Source organism: Lonchura striata, chromosome 10, assembly GCF_050655825.1.
Source record: "Lonchura striata isolate lonStrDom1 chromosome 10, ASM5065582v1, whole genome shotgun sequence".
Classification (NCBI taxonomy): domain Eukaryota; kingdom Metazoa; phylum Chordata; class Aves; order Passeriformes; family Estrildidae; genus Lonchura; species Lonchura striata.
In genome coordinates, this window is record NC_140712.1 from 12,776,851 (window position 1) to 12,796,795 (window position 19,945).

The 19,945-nt window shown below is 43.9% G+C and overlaps 2 protein-coding genes across 9 annotated transcripts in view; both read left to right on the top strand.

The window, feature by feature from the left end:
* The first annotated feature begins 770 nt into the window (after window positions 1–770).
* Window positions 771–12,143, top strand: ARPP19 (cAMP regulated phosphoprotein 19). 2 transcript variants are annotated; one of them, XM_021537432.4, is made up of 3 exons: window positions 771–948; window positions 5,583–5,705; window positions 8,649–12,143. In XM_021537432.4, exons 1-3 carry the CDS (start codon window positions 904–906, stop codon window positions 8,817–8,819), a joined length of 339 nt encoding a protein of 112 aa, XP_021393107.1. In that variant the 5' UTR covers window positions 771–903; the 3' UTR covers window positions 8,820–12,143. The 2 variants fall into 2 exon arrangements, with proteins under 2 accessions (XP_021393107.1, XP_021393106.1); XM_021537431.4 differs by lacking the exon at window positions 771–948 and adding an exon at window positions 1,284–3,413.
* Window positions 12,144–14,767: 2,624 nt separating this feature from the next.
* The window catches only part of MYO5A (myosin VA), a 99,534-nt gene continuing 94,356 nt past the window's right edge, over window positions 14,768–19,945 (top strand). For 3 of the 7 annotated variants that reach the window (XM_085588734.1, XM_085588736.1, XM_085588735.1), the window contains exon 1: window positions 15,261–19,247. In XM_085588734.1, coding sequence (XP_085444860.1) covers window positions 19,218–19,247 — 30 coding nt within the window. In that variant the 5' untranslated portion in view covers window positions 15,261–19,217. Of the gene's footprint in view, window positions 14,963–15,259; window positions 19,248–19,945 lie in introns of those variants that run through there. The other 4 variants (XM_085588731.1, XM_085588733.1, XM_085588732.1 and 1 more) reach the window with 3 other exon arrangements.

Genomic DNA, 19,945 nt, shown 5'->3' on the forward strand with positions numbered 1-19,945 from the left:
AGGGACCCCTAAAGGATTATTAATGGTGGGCTATTTAAACTGCTCCTTTACCACAGAAGGTTCCATTTCAGCCAAGAACCACACAGTGATGGGGAGGGAATAAAATACTCTGTATAAGTTGATACTGTGCTGTTAAGAAGTTCCAATGGACTGAGCCTTCATGTCCTGTCAGTTGCTGTCTGGGATTCGTGAGATCCTCGAGTAATGCTGCTGAGGACTCGGCTCCCTGTATTTTGATCACTAGAAGTGGCCAAAAGAGCCGAGTTTAGCCCGGCAGTGGAGGTTTTTCCCTTTGCCCCGATCTGAGCAGCGGCGGCCACGCAGGCTGGGGTCAGGGGGCTGTGGGGAGGTGAGGTGAGCTGGGGCCAGTGCGGGGACCAGGGGAATGGCCTTAAGCGGAGTCTGGGGCGAGTCACATTAGGTATTAGAGGAATTTATTTCACTGTTCGGCTGGTCAGGCTGCCCAGGCAGGCGCTGGAGTCACCATCCCTGGAGGTGTTTAAAAGACGGATGGCTCTGGCGCCGGGTGACGTGGTTTAGTGGTTACAGTGACGCCCGTGAGGGTGGACTGGACCACACTGAACGTCCTTCCAACCCTGACGTTTCTGTAATTCTGATTCTAAAGGGAGGGGCACCGGACCCGGGCCTCGAACCCGCGACCCCGGACGTGACGCGCGGGGCGCAGGCGGATCCCGCCCCCGCTCCCCAGCCCGCGCGCGGGGGCCGAGGCGGAGGAAGTCTGGCCCCGCCGCCGCTCCGTCGCGCCCGCCGCCGCCATCTTGTGCGAGAGGAGGCGGCAGCAGCAGCAGCGCGGAGGAGCCGCGGCCGCGCCTCCCGCCCGCCTCCTTCCCTCGCTCCCTGCTTCCCTGCTTCCCTCCTTCCCGGCCCCGCTGCCGCGCCGCCATGTCTGCCGAGAGCCCCGAGCCCGCCTCGGCCGAGGAGCAGAAGGTGGGTGGCCGGGCCGAGGAGCGCAGGGAGCCCCGCGGGGCCTCTCCCGCCTCCATCGGCGCGGCCGGGCCTGTCCGTCCCTCAGCGCGGGGAGCCCCGCGGGCCGCAGCGGCTCCGGGCCCGGCCGCGCTCAGAGCAGCGCCCGCCCCGGGCTGCGGAGCGCGGCCGGGCCGTGTGGGCTGCGGCGGAGGGGCCGCAGCGCCAGGATGGCTCGGGAGGGCCGTTCCGGCTGCGGGCGCTGTGCGCTGGCCCTGCGGCCCGACGTGCCGGGCCGGAGGCGCTGCCTCGCTCGTTCCTCGGCCCCGGCCCCGCTCCCTCCGGCCCTCCGCGGGCCGGCCTGCGTGATGGCTTCGGCTCACGGCGGGATGGACACCAGCCCTGATCCACTTCTAAAAAATGTTCAGTTTTTAGTGTAAGCAATGCAGGAGCAGAAATCCCCAAATCACAGCGACCGTGACCTGTGCTAGTTAAGGCTTTTAGAAAGAATAACTGGCTGGGTTATCTTGTGGCGTCCCTCTTATGCCATCTCTGTAACTAATAATTGTGCCATTGCTCAAGTGGGGTTTGGTTTCACGGCTGTGCTGTGACTTTAAGAAGCCGTTTGTTTTTTAGTCTTGTCATTGCTGTGGGAGCCCGGTTGCAATCCCCGCGGCTATGATCCGGAGAAGTTATGAAACACAAGTACTGCTTTGAAGGACGCTAAAAGAAAAAGCTTAATGTACATCAGCTATTAAGTTTTTGTTTAATAATTTACAATTTGTAATATGAGTTAGTCGCACAGGTAGAGCTTTGGGGATTAATATGGAATGATACCTTTTCAGTAGGTGCAGTAATCAGAACCAGCTTCTTGTCAGCTCTGTAATCTGCTCTTAAATAGGTGTGTTCTGCAGCGTGACTGAACGTTCATGCTAGGTAGGCTGCTGAAGGGATACTGTTCCTGTTCAAAGCCTATAAAAATAAGTCCCTGGCCTATGCAGCGCTCCTAGAATAGCTCTGTAATAAGAGCATAGTTAAACATGTGGCAGCAAGTTTATTGTAATGCCTTCTAGGGTGTTCTGATGAAGTCAGGTGACAGGCTGATTTTCCTAACGAACTTTCAGACTGAAGTCTTGAAATGTCTGCTGGGAGAAATTACCTTTCACTTGAGAGATGGGAGGTCCTTGCTGCTATCCTAATTTAGTTTTATTCTGGTAAAGTGTTCAAGAAAAATTATATAACGTCAATAAAATAAAACTTGGATTATGTCCTGGTCTGATACTGTGATATCAGTGCTGTTATGACATTGCAATATTAACCTCCACTAAAGCTATTTGTCTGGGTAGGCAGAACTGAGCATTCACTCGGTTAATGCTTGGCTCTGAAACACTTACATAAACAACCCATTTTGCAGTACTTATTCATGTATGCTTCAGAAAGATGCCGCCCCTAAATGAACTTTGAGACAGTGTTTTCATGATCAGAGCTTTTTTCTAAACTTTCTGACATGCTGTAAGAAGCTTGTGCCGAGCAAGAAAGGTTTTTAACTACAGTGGTACAAACTGAAAATCTGCCAAAGACCAGCGTTTCCTGTTCTTGGTGTGAAAACTCAGGACAGTGGTGGGGGAAAGTTCAGAAACAAAGAAACTTTGGACATAGGAGAACGTATGTCTGGTTGAGCCTGTATTTTTCAGGAAGACCTTGGAGGTGGTGCATTTTGTTGCTGAATTGGTCTTTGCCACATCAGTTTGCTGTGGGGTTGTGCTGTTGCCGTGTTTTTTCCCATTTTCTGCTTTGCACTTTGAAGTCTTCTACTAAAGATGAGCCATTCACACCAGAGTTTTAAAAGGCTGATGGCTTTTTTTTTAAGTCATGCAGGTCACTTGTCCAGCAGATACAGAACTTAATGCTGCTGGAACCTCTGCAAAGATTAAAATCAAAAGCTGTCTTTAGGTGAGTTAGGTAACTACTGCCTTCCTGGTAGATAATTTTAATGACTTCATGAGCTGTGTCAGATTCCTGTAGAGAACTAAAATTATAACTTTTGTGTGGTTGTCACTTGGAAGAAGAGCGTGGTGTATCTTGATTTCTGCCCACTCCCCAGTCATTTGTTAGTCACTTGGTTGTTGCTTCTGTAATTCAAGGGAGAATGTTCTGAATGTGGGAGTGGCTTGGACTAAAGTCTTCGGGCTCAGCAGCCCATCTCTGAGAATGCTCAATACCATTTAGTCCTCAGAAGAATATAAGATCAGGACGTGCAGGCGGTGATCAGCTCAAGAAAACTCTCCGAGATCTCAGCAATCTGGTTTGAAAGGCTTCTGAGCTGCAAATGAACACATCGAATTGCTCTCTGAATCCAAATTCTTGGCACTCCCTGTATCCTTCAGCAAGGAGTTCTGCAGCTTAACTGTGTTTGACGTGAAGAACTGTTGTCTTAAGTATATTTTGAACCTGCCGTCAGCTAGTTTTGTTTGGCACCCCGAGTCGTGGTACTGAAATTCTTTAGTTTGTGTTCTGTGGGTTTTTGAGTCTTTGTTGTTGTCGGTCATCAAGAAGAAGCGGCCGTGCTCTGTATCCTTCTGAGTTGCATTGATGCATAACACGATGTGTTTGTTTGGATTGCCTGCTGTGCCATAATTTGTCAGCCCTGTGAGTTTGCATAAATGTCTCCTTTGATGCACCGTGAATGCATATTTATATAAGCTATTTATTGTTGGTCCTTTTATCTTAAAAAATACTTCCTTTTGGCAAAAATACGTTTTTTGGCTTTTAGTGGCAAAATGTACCTCCTCAAATACTTTGTCTGTTGGCTTAGCAGTGAGTACCCAGTGATTCAGCATTAGGTGTTCCAAGTGTTGAGCTGAAAGGATTACTTTTGAGCAAATCCAGTCTGTGGTGGCATTCTGATGAACCACAATAGGGAGAGCAGCTGTTGTGTGATCTCTGTAAAACATGAGAACCATGGGCTTGGATAGTGTGATATTGCCTAGTGAGAAATGGCATAGTTCTATGTTCAGTAGTCAGGGAAGTAGTCAGGGAAACTTTGCCCTTTATTAGTGTTTGAATTTTGCATTGTTCTGCCTAGCTGCATTTTCATCTAATAAAAAGCATTGGTTCCTGTTGTCACTGAAGTTTCTCTTTAATTGTTATGAGAGCTTCTATTTTTTCCTTGGGAGAACTGTTAATTCAGTTTCCTGTTGCTTTGTGCAAAGCTGTCCTTGGGGTGTTCTGCCCAAATGGAGCAAGTAGAAAATGTTTTATTCTAAATCTGTTACTCCTTGTTTCTGAGGCATTTTACCAGAAAGATGTTGAATCTTTCACAACCTAGAGCAGTTTATAAGAGACGGAGAAGAGCACCTAGGGATAGGCGAGTGTGGTGGTGGCTCTTGTTCTTCAGTTCTGGCTTAAGGAGCTCCCTGCTGCTGTGTTAGCACCTGTTTGTGCAGCTGCGTGGTCATCCAGGCTGTGGAAACTGAGCCAAACGAGGCAGCCCAACAAGGGGAGAAGAAAAAAAAATTCTGAATGGTTATTTTTTCTGTTGGATTAGTTTCTGTAAACCCTAACTGGGGAAAACAGGCAGTCATGCTGATTGATGCAATGCAAAGGATGATGACAGGCATGGGAAAGAGTATGAAGGGGCTGCCTAAGCAGCTCTAGGTGGACATGAAATCTTAGTCATAGGTGAATGACACTCTTCTGATTTAAATGGCAATTCTTTCTTGCTGCCTGAAAGTCTTTCTATGACTTCAAGTGATAATAGCAATTCTGTGCTACAGCAGTCAGTGCAAGTCATTTTATATTTTCTCAGAATCAGGAATGGTTTTTATTTAGAAAAAGGCTATGGCCAAATACTGGAAAAAACAGACCAAGAATTTTGAATGAAAGATACTTTAGAAACAATTCAATAGAATAAATAGTACTTCATACATTAAATTGCTACATGGACATGGAACAGATGAGTGTGAAGTAGAGGCCAGTGCACAAATTGCAGTTTTGCCAAATGAATATCTCTAAATTATTATTTTGAGCATCCATGTTTTACTGTATGCTCATAAAATAGGCATTTTATTTTACACAAATGCACTACCCAACTGTCTTCATCCTCATAATTTCAGGATAATTATAGACATGTATACAGAAACACAGTATTGCTATTAATGTAACAGCAGGCATGTTTTTGAGACTGTTTCACAGTGAATATCAACACATTACGGCTGGAGCAGCCATACAGATCAGTGTGGCAGTGGAAGTGCCAATCTGCTTATGTAATTAAGTGATGAAACAAGCATTTGGAAAAAAAAATGTCCTGTGATTTTTGCTCACTATTCAGTCTTTGTTCTTAGTGGACCCCTTATTTTGATAAAAGAAGTGTTTTGTTTGAGATTTTTTATTCAAGATTGAATAATTCAAATTGCTTTTTTTTGAGATGGAAGTGCGCATGTCTTCAGCATCTCCAGGAAAGGTGTCTAAAATGGGAGATTGAACTCCTACAGTTGCTGTCAGCATCTGAGAAAGAATGTATGAAAATGTCGAATCAGATAATTGTTATGCTCACTTGGAAGCAGCAATGGGCATGTGGGTGTATTACCTGCAAAGCTGTTCTGCATAAATATACATTGTTATATGTTCCACTTACAGTATCACTCACTGTCTTTCAGGAGATGGAGGACAAGGTGTTAAGTCCAGAAAAAGCTGAAGAAGCAAAATTGAAAGCAAGATATCCTCATCTGGGCCAGAAGCCAGGAGGCTCAGACTTCTTGAGGAAGAGGCTCCAAAAAGGAGTAAGTTCTTTATTGTCCATAGGGTATAGACAAAAAAATCCAAAATTCCTGTATCTGTGACTTTTTTTTCCTGCTCTATGGGCCTTTGCATGGTTAAAGAGTCCTAAGAACCTTACATTTTGAGAAAGCACGAGGAAGACAAGTTTGTCTCTGCACAACCAATGCCAGGTTGGCAGGACAGCTGTTTACATCATCAGTACCTCAACCACACTTGTTATAAAAAATTAAACTTAGAAGCTGCTGTAATAGACTTGAAAAAAACTTTATAGTAAACACCAAGGTTTAGGAACTCATCCTTATTTGTAGTGATTTTATCCTGCCCATTCTTATGCCCCCAAAATCGATGTGCACTCCTTTTTATCCATGTTTCTGGCACTTGAAAGTTGGTGTCTGCTGTTAGACCAAGCATTATCTGACATTAGTGGTTTGACAATGGTTGTATAATTCTGGATATACACCCATACCCAAAAATAATGATAGAAGAATGAAGAGCAAGTTAATATTTCAGTATTGTTCCACATCTAACCAATGTCTCTTCTTAGCTATTTGACTGGGGGTTTTTTAGTTTAATTATTCATAGATTGATTATGTAATGCCTTTCAGGCATGCTAGGACTCGGTTCTTGTAATAATCCTGGTATGTCACTGCTTCTGGTGGTGCTTTCATTGCTGTCACACCACTGTGGGTTTTTTTACTATTGTCTAGGCCCTTTCAGTGCACACAGTGATTCCAGGTATAAATCCTGTTCAAACCAGCTGATGGAGTTCAATACTCATCTAATTCTGTGCTATCTGGTAACATCTCTTGGGATTTGTTACTGTTGGCAGGTTTTTTGGATAATCTTTGTCTCATAAATTGGAAGATGCGAAGCAGAGTTAATGGCTGCTGGGCCTGGGCAGGTGGTAGATGGGGTGACTCCCTCTGAGTTACACTGCTGCGTGGCCAAAGGCAGCCTGAATGAGACTTCACTGGGCTCAGGGTATGTGTAGACACAGAAGGGAGTGGTAAGTTTGTATTGTGATGATATCTCAGGAAAACAGGCCAGCATTCTGTCAGTAAAGACTGATAGCCATAAAGGAATTATGATTGCTTGCGCTTGTGAGAGAAAGTGCAAATGTGAGAGAATCTCACCACCAGCAAAAACAACCTGTACAATATCTTCATCTTAATTATACACTACTGAATGCAAAGGCTCTTGCAGCATGTACTTTCAGATTTAAGCACAGACTGATCTATGGCCATCTTAATTGACTTTTTCTACTCTGATGAAAGATGACATAAACTTCTGCATTCCAATTCATAATAGGGCTGCAGTTCCTGATCTGGTGATAATAACTTTATTCCATTTATTTTTTATTATTTTTATTTAGTGTGCTCAGTGTCTTAAGTGATGAGGCTTTTTCACTTGATAGGGGTTCTGGTGTACTTTGGGCTGCCTGCACTGATGAGAGTTAAAGTAGAGTGAGGATTGTGTATGTGCTATCAGATACTGTTTCTGAGAGGAAGACACCTGGACAGACATAGCTGTTTTTGAAAGGGATGATCAAATTCAGGTCATTTGTGAAGCTAGAATAAACCAGGAAAGTACAGGAATAAGTTAAAGGCAGAAATGGATTCATATTCTAAAGCATGAGAGATGGTGGGTTTTCTCAGATATTCTTCTGTGATCAGGTGTAGTCCAAATCATTGTCAATTTGGCAACCAGGACACTCTGCCAGGTCATATTTGCTGTCCAGAAATGTTCTGCATTTGATGCACACACCATTACTAGCACACTTTCTCTGGAAAAATGGTAGATGAGAACAGTACTATGTCATGCTCCGGTGGAGGGATTCTGGTTGGAGCTCTTAGACAGACAGACAGGTATCTGCTGACAGCTGCATCACATCTGAAGACCGAATGGTTCTGTTATTACCTAGTTGCTGTTCAAAAGTGTCTTTTGATTGCTTCAGTCTTAAAGGGCAAAATGGGAAAACCTTTTTCCAAATCAGATTATGTTCTACCTTGAGGGCTAGGCTGCAGGAGTAGTGCTAGAGCGTTTTGGTGTAAATAGGGATTGCACCATCAAAAGGATTGTACTGGGCAGGTTTATAAATAAAAGTGTGTGATTCAAATGTACGATGGATTATGGGAGAAATAGTAACTTCAGGGTTCTGGCAGGGAACATTTAAAGTCAGTTCAAATTTCTTCTGTCTAGCAGCTGCTGCTGCTGAGCATTTTGCACTGGTTAGTACTAATGCAGAATAAAAGTGTGCTGCCCGGAAGCACTTGGACATGGCAGGTCATGATGGCTGTTGTTCAGCTGACTGAGGACTGAGCCCATACAAATCTAACTGGGTGGTCTGTCTTCAGAGATGGTTGTGATTGTAAGCAGTAGTCAGTGGTGTAAATCTTAATCCTGAATCTAATTTTTCTTGCCTTGACATAGTGCTTTTCAGAAGGACTGTACAGTAGATTTGATTTCACTAAATAATTGCTTTGGGAACTTTAGGGATTAGTTTCACTGCTTTAATGTGTGCAGAGAAGAGGTTTTCTTGTTAGCACACACTTTCATGCTACTTTGATCTCTGATATGATAGATCAGGCTCTGTTCTCTGGCTTTAATTTGTGCATTGTTTAGTTTTTGTGTGTAGCTGAACTTGTTCACTGCAACAAAATTTGCAGACCCCAAGGTTTCAGTTGTGGGAGGTGAGCTTTTGAGAAAGCCAGGGCAAAAATAATGTTCAGATTATTGTTCACAATAATGTTCACAATGATGTTAAGTTCAGCTGCCTGTGCTTACTAGTCTTGATTAGACCTTTTTGTAATCAGCATAGAGCTACTTAGACGAATCACAGAGATTTTACAACTTCTTGATATCTAAAATATCTATTTAACAATGTAATTCAGTGTATACATCTGATAAGATTTCAAGCCTTTAAATATATGTGTTTTGTCTTCTAGCAAAAATACTTTGATTCTGGTGATTACAACATGGCTAAAGCAAAGATGAAGAATAAGCAACTGCCTACTGCAGCTCCTGACAAGACAGAAGTCACTGGTGACCATATTCCTACTCCACAGGATCTTCCTCAGCGGAAACCATCTCTCGTTGCTAGCAAGCTGGCTGGCTGACGAGAAAGCTGAACTGCATGATTATTCTCATTCCTGTTATTTCTCCTTAATAGTTATTTCTCACCCTCACATCCCCCTTTTTCTTTCTTACACTAAGTCATGAGACTGACAGCTTTGCAGGTAGCGATAGCATGTGCTGCTATTGTAAGGGAATACTGTTAAGAGTAAAACTTAGTATTTGGACTAGTTGAGAACAATGCACTGATTAAAAGGACAAGTTTGGTTAGAGCAATGTAATCTACTTGAAAATGTACATATTGCCCATTTCCTAGTGTAGGACTGGTTCCAGCAAGTGACATCGCAAGTTTTACAACTTCTAATGTTTCTGCTTTTGTTATTTCATCTTAATTACAGCATATTTGTATTTAATATAACCTCCAGTTGTGTTGGGTTTTTCTTCCGTGTTTGAGTTTGTTGTCTAAAATAGAGGTTTAGACCACAAGTTGCTAGATGGTAAAGCATGTATAAAAACAAAGACAGGGCTCTGATTGAATTTTGTTTCTGCTTTTGAACTTGAACGGCCTTAAACCTGTTTCAGCTTTAACAATAGAGTTTTTACTTGGGCAATATTTGCCCATTCTGGTGTAACTCTTGTGAACCTAGTGCTTATTGACAACTGCCTGTTGAAGCTGGTATTCTTTTCAGTTCCGTAGCTTAGGACACACTTTTGTTGAAGATGTGGATGAAGTGTGCATGTGCATAGACTGTTGAATTCACTCTTGTGCCATTTTTTGTAAATACAATAGTTTTGCACAACCTTTTGCAGACGTCTATTAGTTTTATGTTTTAAAAAGCAGATAATGTGCCAATCAAAGCACAAGTGATTCTGTATCTTTCAAAGTCTTGTCCTGAAACTGAGAGCCCAGAATCTCGCTACTGAAAATAAAAATAGTATACCTGAAATCTGTGAAACACATTTACACCTGACTCAACCTTATGCTTTTGCAGTTGTATATTTTGTTTCACAACAAAATCCAGCATTCAAGTATAAATTTGGAATTTGTACTTATATTTGCAGGCAAGTGCCCTTTCTGTTCAGCAGTTGTTTAAGCTTTTAAAGTAGAAATGCTCTGTCTGTTGGCATGGAATATGACTAAGTGTACAGTTCTGGAGAGTTCCCTGCGTGGCAAACACCAAATTTGGGCTCACCAATGCTTGATGCGCAATTGGCTATGGGCTATTTTAGATTTCTGGAAGCAGAAGGGTATCTTTTTTATTTTCTTGAACTCCTGAAGAGGCAGTAAATTATTTCCTTTTCTCTGTTGTACAGCAGCCCCTCATTGGCTTTGTGGAAATAAATATCTGGAAAGGTATTTCTGTAATGACTTACTGAGAAATAGGTAACTTTTCATATCAGAAAATAGGATTGAACTCCAGTTCATGCTTATGATGAAGGTTGTAAGTACTAGATAGACAAAATACATAGTTGGTATTAGGTGAACTGATGTACTTAAAACATCTGAGTTCAATGAAATCAGAATATTGAAAGTGGAATATGATCCACAATATAATTGATTTTCATATAGGTAGTCACAGCCTTCACAGTCTTTGGGAGAACAAGAAACTAAAAAGATCAGTTTACAGAACACTTTTTCTTTAAAAAATAGTTTGGAAACAGCCTGTTAGCACCAATGTGAGTATCACAAGAGAAAACACTTAAAGATGCATGTTTTTAGAAGCTTGTACTTTGTGCTGAGATATTCAGAAAGGTCTTGGGGTATAAAGGACTGCTAGTCAATACCAGTGCTGGCCCATATCTTCTGCAATGCTCTCTTTGAGAGGCAAACAAAATGGTCAAGAGAAATTGAATAGTCTTTATTTGGTCCTGTTTTGATCAGAACATACAGTGTCTACGTAATGTTTTTGATTCAGAGAAGCAATTCCAGAGAATTTCAAAATTGCTGACCTGATTATTTTCAAGTCTGTATAGCCCTGTTTTAGTAGTTAGATAGGCTTTGTCAAGCCTGTCCTTATTTCTTACCCTCCACTAGTATTAAAAATACTAGTATTTTGCAGAACAGTTTGAAGAAATGGACCTACTCGACTTCTTTAAAAACTTAGGCTGGAAGAATAACAAGGAAACTGGAAATATTGAAGCAAGCTGCTTTTCATAAATGTTTGTTCTAATGTGAAAAATCCTTCTTTATTTTTCTATGTATAGATGAAATTAAAACTTAATGATAGGATTGGGCCTGAAACAAATGTTGAACAGCTTAAGGTGACTTGCTGTGTATTGTCTGGTGCCACTATTCTGTAGCTCCCCTAAGGTGAGTTCTCTTGATGTTTGGGAAGGTTTAAAAAGATAGCCATTTAAATTTAAACATTCCACTCACTTAGCTACAACTCAGCTTGTCCTGCTGGTTGGACAACACAAGCTCTTCCAATGCTCACTCAGTGACTTGCAGTTCCTAAGATTACTACAGATTCAGCTATGAATATATTCTCCATGTGTATATTTGAAGTACTGTAATACTAACTATGTCAGTGACTGATTATGAGCCTTCACATCTGACAGACCTCAGCAGCAGGCACAGCTATTTTGATTCTGTACACTGTATAAAACTGAAGTCCAGTAGTCACTTAACAGTAAATGGAACATGACTGCAGATTGATGCTTACTTTCAGCTTACTCCAGCAAGATAACTCAGCTATCCAAACTGATGTACATAATGTATTATATGAGTTTTACCATTTGATAATTGCCTTTTTCAAAGAAAACCTGTCCACACTGTAGACTGGCAGTCCCTTTCATATCTTGCCTTTAAAGATAGACAGTGTTTAGTTGTTAGAGTAGTACTCATGTAGGCTTGTTATAGCAGATAGCACCAACATTTTATTTGAGATAGTTAAGTGGATTAATTACAACTTCACAGATATGTCCCCAAATCTGTAATACCAAAGGCTTCCCTCTCATTGTTCTTGATGTAGTAGGACAGTGTTTGTGTAAAGGCCACAGGAGTACATTTTGTTGGACATATTTACACCCAGTCAAGATGTTAAGGTGATAAAAGTGTCAATTGTTCTTTACAAACTTACACGTTGTATAGTATACAGAATAAATCGATTTACTTAGTTTTTATTGCACCATGGAGGTTTGTCTCATCTTTACTGTGGTTTCCTAAACAATACAGGATACTTCGGTATTCTCTGTGGAAAATTTCTAAACCCTAAATCTTGCTACTCTGTATCATTAAAAATATGACTGGGCTTTGGTTTCTAGTATGTTAGACTGCAGAATTACTTTAATGTAATCACATTTATATATATTTCAGTGCTTATTTTTCTATTAAGGCAATTAAAGCTTATTGTTTGAAAACTCCGTAACAGATGATTGTTTGGGTCCCTTGCACTGAATGAAGGGGATGTCTGGGAACCAGCTTGGTGCAGAGAAGTTTGCATTGCTTTAGACTGTTGGCCTAAATATGGCAACAATTCGAAAAACCACAATGCTGGAAAAAAGTCCCACTACTTTCCCAGTCAGCCCGAGGCTTGGTGCTGATCTGTGCACAGCTTCCAGATCCATGGGGTGTTATTTACACAGTTAGCTCAGTCCCCAAGGTTATGCAGCACCCTCTGTGCTCTGCATACTTGCATGCTACATGATTGTCTCTCTTCCTACATATCTCTTGTATTACATTTCAGAGTTCTTAACTGTTCCCTCAGTACTGGCTGGAACCAGACCTGTTTGTTTCCTACAGCTGAAATCCCCAGGCCTGGGCTTTGAGGTGTGAGAATATGGCCTTGGCAGAGAACTCTCTGCTCACTCATTGTACAGTGTGACAGCAGAATAGGAGGTCCTGTGTGAGAAGGGAATTTATCTGCCAGAGTTGAACAGGTCACAGATATGAACGGAACACAGATGTAAGAAAAAGGATAGGACAAATGCTTCTTAACTGCTGAAAAAAAAATTGCATAAAAATTCAGTATAAAATTGTACGCGGGGACTGTGTCAGTTCCATCATTTATACATTGTTATCTGGAACACCTTGGGATCTATGCTCTGAAAAAAAAATGCCATCTTTTCAAAAAGATGTTGTGTGCAAGGTAAGAGGTGAGGTCTTTTAAAATCTTGCCAGCAAATATTTGATGCAAGAGATGCATCTTAAAGTAGTCGGTCTGGATACATTACAAACAGGTTGTTTCTTGGCAACTTTCAATGCCCTCAATTCCTGTCCTTAATGGCAGATTTGAAATCCTGGTTTATGCAAATTGTGTCAAATCATAGCATATTTTGGACTCATATCTATTTTTTGCTGTGGCTCATAATTACATTTGGCTCATGAGCTCCAGCTGTGAGTGACTGAGATCAGTAATCCACAGTCCAGGCAAACTCCTGAAATGAGTGTCTTAGAATTTAAGAATTTAGCATAAATATTCTGAGGAAAGGGTTCAAAAAATCCGATGTGAAGCATCACACCAAGAGGAGGTCCAGGTCCTTTCTGAAAACAAAACTGAAATTTCTGTTGCTTGCAGTTCCAGTGTTGCACGTGAAAGATGACTGGCAGCTTTAGTACATACCTCTCTGGTTTGCCTTGGCAGATGGATGAAGAGCAGCTGTGAAAACTGCTTAGCCAAAACCTCACCCCTGATCTGGACAGCAGCTCCCAGGAGCCCATTCTGGGCTTTTAATAACACTGAGAGTGACTGTCCAGTTCTGCTGGAGTGAGCCTCCTGGTTTGGGACAGCAACAGCAGTCATGGCTGATGAGCCTGGACGTTCTGACAGAACCTGGGAAGGAATGTATTTTTAAATTCTGTTCACATTATTTTGAACTCTCCCAGCAAAATCAGGTGTTTCTACAAATCTCTATATGCTAACCTTAGTTTCCTAGCTGTGAAGGCCATACGTCTGCACCTAATCCAAACAATTTTGGGTAAGCTACGTTATTTTCATCTTGGCTATTTTCTGTTTGTGCTTGCTGCTTTCTCCATCTCCTTTTTAGATAGCAGCAGTAAAGTCCAGATAAGCATTTATTGGGAGTGTTTGTTTTGGGAGTCAGGGTAGTGTTTTCTCTCTGTTACTAAATTGATGAGTGATTTCTGACCCATTGCTTTCATGGTTCAGTTTCTCTGTAAACAGGTTTGTCTGTTGCTTTGGTAGTTGCGGGTTTCAGGGGCAGTGCAGATACTGCCCACTGAATACACAGCTGTTAGCTAAACAGCTGAATTCTGAGAGAGGATAGATAGTCAAAAGCAGTTTGGTGGAGAGTGTGGCAAACTTGCCTATGTTAAACTTGGTTTGTATTTTGGACTAGGACTAGTAGGATGCATTTCCAAGGTGGAAAACAAAAACAGAGAAAGAGAGAATAGCTTCAGTTTTGCTGTCAAAAGAACTCTTGACATAACCTGAGCTGTACAAAACAGTCATAAACAAATCATAAAGGAGTCGGTTGTCATCTTGAGACCTTGCTGAAGCACGGACTATGCTTTTCATTCCCCTTTGTCATGGATGTTAAACTTCTCAACGATGTGTACCTCCATGTCTTGGTGAGAATGGGCTTAATTACGGAAGGAACTGGTTTGGGCCCATTTCCTTTCAGTGCCTTCAGTAACGGTTTGAATGACAAATACAATCAAACTGTAAATAATTTGAAGGATGGGATTAGAATCGGTGCCCGTGAAAAGACGGGACTGGAGGGTTCCCTGCGCCTGGTGGTGCCCGCGGTGCGGAGCCTCCTCCGCGCCTCGAGCAGGGCACGGGCTGGGGACCAGACAAGATCAGAACTATCCCTGATGACATAACGAGTAATTAGCGTAGGAGAGAAAGAATAAAATGAATAATAATTTTAAAAAAGGATGGTAAGGGAGAGGAGGAACACCGGTTCTGCCATAGCGCGGGGTCGCGCAGCCCACTGACGGCTCGCGCAGGGGTCCGGGAGCGGTCCCGCCCGCCGGTGGGAGGCAGCGCGCCGCCCGCCCGGCCCGGCCCGGCCCGGCCCGGCCCCGCCGCCGCTCCCACAATGCACAGAGCCCGCCAGGTAGCAGCAACATGGCGCGGGCCGCCGCCTGAGCATCCTCCTCCTCCTCCTCCTCTCCTCCTCCTCCTCCACCCCCCGCCCGCCTCCGCCTCCCGCCGCCGGGCTGCCGCAGAGGGGCCGCCCGCCCGCGCCCTGCGCCATGGCAGCCTCCGAGCTCTACACGAAGGTAGGGCGGCGGCGGGGCCGGGCTGCGCGGGGCGGTGGGGCCGCGGGGCGGTGGGGCCGCGGGGCGGGCCGGGCGGGGGCCGGCGGGGCAGCGGGGGCTCTGTTCCGTGGGAGCAGCGGGAGCGCGGGCGCCGCTGCCCCGGCGGGGCCGCATCCCGGCGGGCGCGGGGCCGCTCCCGCCGCCGGCGAGCCCGGTGCCGGCGGCCCGGGCCCGCGGGAGCCGCCGCGCCGCCCCTCCCGCCCGGCTCCGCGCTCCGCGCTCCGGCGGCGCGGCCGGGATGCGCCGCGGCCGGGGCAGCGCGGTGCGGCGGCGCGGTTATCGCCTTCGGGCGCGCCGTCCCGCTCCTTGAGGAAAAACGGCTCCGAGGACATGAGCGCTCTGATATTCAGCTGCGCTTTTCGGTGACACTGCACCTTTGGATTATGTTCTTCTGGCAGTCGTTCAGAAGCCCTGCAGTCAGCAGCGATGCGCAGCGTGACTCTCATATGCTCTTTAATCAGACATTTTTCTAATCTTTTTAGTCTTGTGTGTTAGTATCTCATCAGCTTCTGCCTGGAAACAGTTACCGTCCTGTGCATCTTGATGGCAAAGCCTGCAACTTGAGATGTGGAAATGGTTATTTTCACTCCTAGCAATGCATTGTTTTCGTTGCTCCGCCTTGACCTGGTGCATAAATCTGAAAAAAAATGACAGAAAACAGGTCTTAAAGGGCAGAAGGGATGACAGAGGCCACTGGAATTGAGCAGGGCAGCACAACATGGCAAACTCCAAATACTACTTTCAAAAGGCTTGCACAGGCAAAGAGTGTTGGTAGGAAAGCCATGCCATCTAGATCCTTGAGCCACTTAGTGAAATGCTCCAGAATTATCCCCAGTCTAGCACTCTGCAAGGAAGGAAAGGAAACAGACTTTTTGTCTGGACATGGATAGGTCACCTTATTTGTAGAGCCCTCCCACTCAGGAGTGGTGGGACAGCAGTGACTGCATCAGGGCAAATCAAACCAGACAGTCCCTTCAACAGGGACTGCTTGCTCTGAGAGTGTATTTGAGTAGGGGAAATTGAATGTGAGAGGTGAGGTGCATGCCTGAACCCCCGAAAGATTAATTAAATACATGAATGATATGGCACACCTTGGTGTTTTGTATTTCATACAAGAATACCTCTTTGAACTATCCCAAAGGGATAAAATTTACCATTCTGGTCAAGAGAGTGGTGGTACTGCAGAGCTGTTTTCAGGCACCCCACAGACCTTCTCTGTGTAAGGAGTTATTTTAGAAATGTGGTTTTGATTCTTCCTCTCTGATGACGTTCTTCTTATGGAATTAAAATGTCTCATAAAGTGTGGATCAGACTACTTGCTTTTTTCCTTTTTTTTTTTTTTTTTTTTAATTCCCAACTTCATCTGACCTTGAATACTTTTCACTGAGTGGTTGATTCCTTTGGTCAGAAGCTGCTCCAAAAATGTGGGTGTGCTGTTGTCTTTGAACTGTGTTACAGCAGAAAACTCAAGGCCCCTTATAATTCCTGAGGAGGGCCTGGCTCAGAGTTGGGCAGGCCAGGGTAGGAAACCTGCTGGGTGCTCAAGGGAGACTCTGCTGGCTCTTTCCTCAAGTAATGGCAGCATGCTGCTTGAATAGCATTCACTAGCTCATCCTTGATTAGGTAATGTAAATAATGGATTTAAGGTCAAAGCATGCTGAGGTAAAAAGAGCAAACGCAAAGTCAGACAAGTGCAGGGATGATCCTGCAGGAGGGACTCGCTGGGTGATGAAGGCCGGTGAGATTGTGTCTGTGCTTCTCTCACACCACAGGCTGTTCTTGTCCTCTTTAGAGACACATGTAGGCACAGAAAGAGTGAGTTTCACATCTTTTTTAACTGGTAAGCAGAGATTGTCATTCAGGGCAGCTGCTTAAAGTACCAGAGCTTCCAGTGTAGTGTCAGCTCTTAGCATATGGTGTTGGCATAGATACTTTGCTGGCAAGCAGGGTTGGGGATGAATTTTCAGCACATTGTTGCTGCTGTGTGCCCTGGAGCAAAGGCAGCTCTCCTACCCTCTCCCACTGGATGCCCCCATCCCAGCTTGCCTGTGTTTTTCAGGTGGCTGTGGTGGTGTGAGTGACTTGCAGCGAGGGTTGGTGAAGTTCTGTTAAAGACTGGATGAGCAGTGTTGCAAAGAAGTTGTTGGCATTTCTTCAGATGCTGTCTGAGATTGGCAGGACAGACTTCTTTCCAGCTGGGGGTGGTGGAAGTGGGGCTCTGCTGTATGCTCCAGTGTGTCCAGTTTGCTCGTAGGTTATCCCTTCAATATTGTAAACGCAGGCGAACCCAATGGGAAGAAATGATGATGTCTGACTCAATTCAGAAGGCTGAATTATTTCTTTATTATAACTATGCTAAAATAAATTAATATACTATATAAAAGGAGGATACTAAAACTACATACTACTTTCTCTGACTCTAACTCCCCCACAACTCGTGACCCTCTCTGAGAGTCCAGCCCCAGGTGGGTTGGATTGACCATCAGGCTCAAACAATCTTCACCAGAATCCAACTAAGCACTCACTCCAGGTAAACAATTCTCCAAACATATTTCACATAGGAAAAACAAGAAGCAGAAATAGAAATTGTTTTCTCCATTTCTCTCTGTGTACCTCTATGAAAAATCCTGAGAGGGAGAGAAATGTGCTTGCCACACTTCAAATTTGGGTTCTTTGCATATCAACATAAAGCTAGCATCCACTATCCCAACCATATATTGAAATAGCTGAAAGGAACTCTATTTTTCCAAGGTAATTTTTTTGTTAGAAACCAGCAATACAGACTTTTTTAAGAAGTCATGCCACTCCTGTGAAAACCCTATTGTTTTGATTCATCCAGATGTATTTCTAAATTTGGTGGCTATATAGCCAGCCTTGGAGTTGGACATGGTTGTAGTTAATCTAGAAAAATGGATTTAAGTTAAAGGACTCAAGTGCACTCACAAACTAGTTGAGAGCAGTGGGCCCAAACCATGAGGCTTTGTATTCCTGTGCCCAGTGACTGCAAATTCAGACTCTGCTTGGGGGCATTAGCTTTAATTTTGGGGTGAAGCAGCTTAAATCAGTTCCACATCTCGAGCATTCTTACTAGAAACGTTATGCTTTTGAGCCTTGTCTGGTTGGATATATACCTCTAGCAGGTCTAGGTGGTCTTGTTGTACATTTATTTCTGAAAGTTTTGGATCTTTGACTTTGCAAACAGACTTAGGAGAGCCTTGGTGTGGTTCTTGGGTCGTTGTAGCCCCACTGAGCGATGCTTGGGTGTCACTGATCCATTTCAGCATTTCAGTAGCTGGTGGCCAACAACAGATATATACCTACTTCTGCTGACCCATAAAAATTGATAGAGACAATCTAGGCCATGTACTGGCCTTTGTTAAATGTAATTTGATTTCTGTGGAGATTAAGAACAAGGGAGAATGCTCTGCCTAGAATTGGAACTCATCTGACTACTCTGCTGAAACTGCCATACTTGGTGTTTCAAGTCACCTCTGTGAGTTTCAGGGGAGTGAAACCAAGCCCCATCACATGCTCTTCTTGCCTGTACACAAAAATCAACAAAACTGATCAGACACTGTGTTTATGCTGCCTCTTTTAAAATCAGAGTGAAGAGGCAACAATTTTATTCTTTGTTTCCATCTATTTTCCCCTGAGTTTGAGTTGTTTCTCTTTCATGCTGTGTTTTCCTAGAGCATGCTGCTTTGCTCTCTCGAGATTTGTTTCCTTTTTGCATGGCTGTGTACAGTGCACTGATTTATTTACTTATCCATTCAGACATTCATTTATTTTCATTTTTGCTGCTACCAGTGGGCTCCTCCCTTTCCATTATCTTTGAGATGAGGGGGAGCTAGCTCCAGCTAGCTTGGTCCTGATTAGGGCCTAATCCAATTTCAGTTTTAGTGAGTGGAAATGTTCCTTTGCACACAGAGGAATCAGTAAACAGTTTTCACTGGAGAGCATGGCCTGGGCAAGCTGATCTCAGTAGCTGACTTTGAAATGGTTCAGTTTGAGGGTTTATGAGCAATAAATTGAGTTAGGGAAGTGCCAGAGGAAACTGCAGAGAACAAAAGCTGCTTGTGCTGTCCCCAGCATTGCAGTGCCCTTCCTTGCTTTCCCGTGGCTGTCTGCAGCAGCTGCTCTGGGGGTGCAGCAGGGCTGTCACAGTGCTTGGGCTTCTCCTTTGGCAGTGCTGGCTGCTTGCAAGCAAAAATGGCAAATGGAGATTCTGACCAGGCAATGGCTCTGTGTGAGTACGTGAGGGCTACGTGGGGAGGGAAATACAGCAAAAAATAACCTGAGCATAACAGAGAAAATGGAACTATTTCAAAATTTCTGTGCCTATTTGTGGGCTTTTCTTGGGATTTAAAAAAAGCTGCTCTAATTATACGGTCGCATATATTGCTGCGCAGACTTGTTTTAAAGTAGATTCACCCAGTGTGCAAGAGGCCAATCCACACACAGAGCTGAGATATTTGACTTTAAATAAGTCAAATGCAGTTACAGTTCTGCACAGAAAGGGGTGCTGGGTGGCAAATCCATAAAGGCAGCACCACAACCGCCAAAACTTCTCACTAGTTATAGTTTAGCAAACAAAGGCATTAATGTTCCTTGGCTACAAGTTACCTAGTTCCCTTGTTAATTAGTATTCTGTCTTGTTGGTTAATGAGTCTCTTGCTTCTCACACTAAGCCTTGCATGCCCAGTGTTTCTCTTTTGGGTTGGTGATTGCTTGGGTTGGTGGCTGTGTGCTGGTGTCAGGACCTGCCCCCGCTGGAGTTATCTTTTACCCGGTCAGAGCTGCTTCAGCACAGTTTTTGAGCTGGCTCTTGTGGCAAGCACATTTCTCTCCCTCTCAGGATTTTTCATAGAGGTGCACTGCACAGAGAGAAATGAAAGAGAAAACAATTTCTATTTCTGCTCCTTGTTTTTCCTACGTGGAATGTGT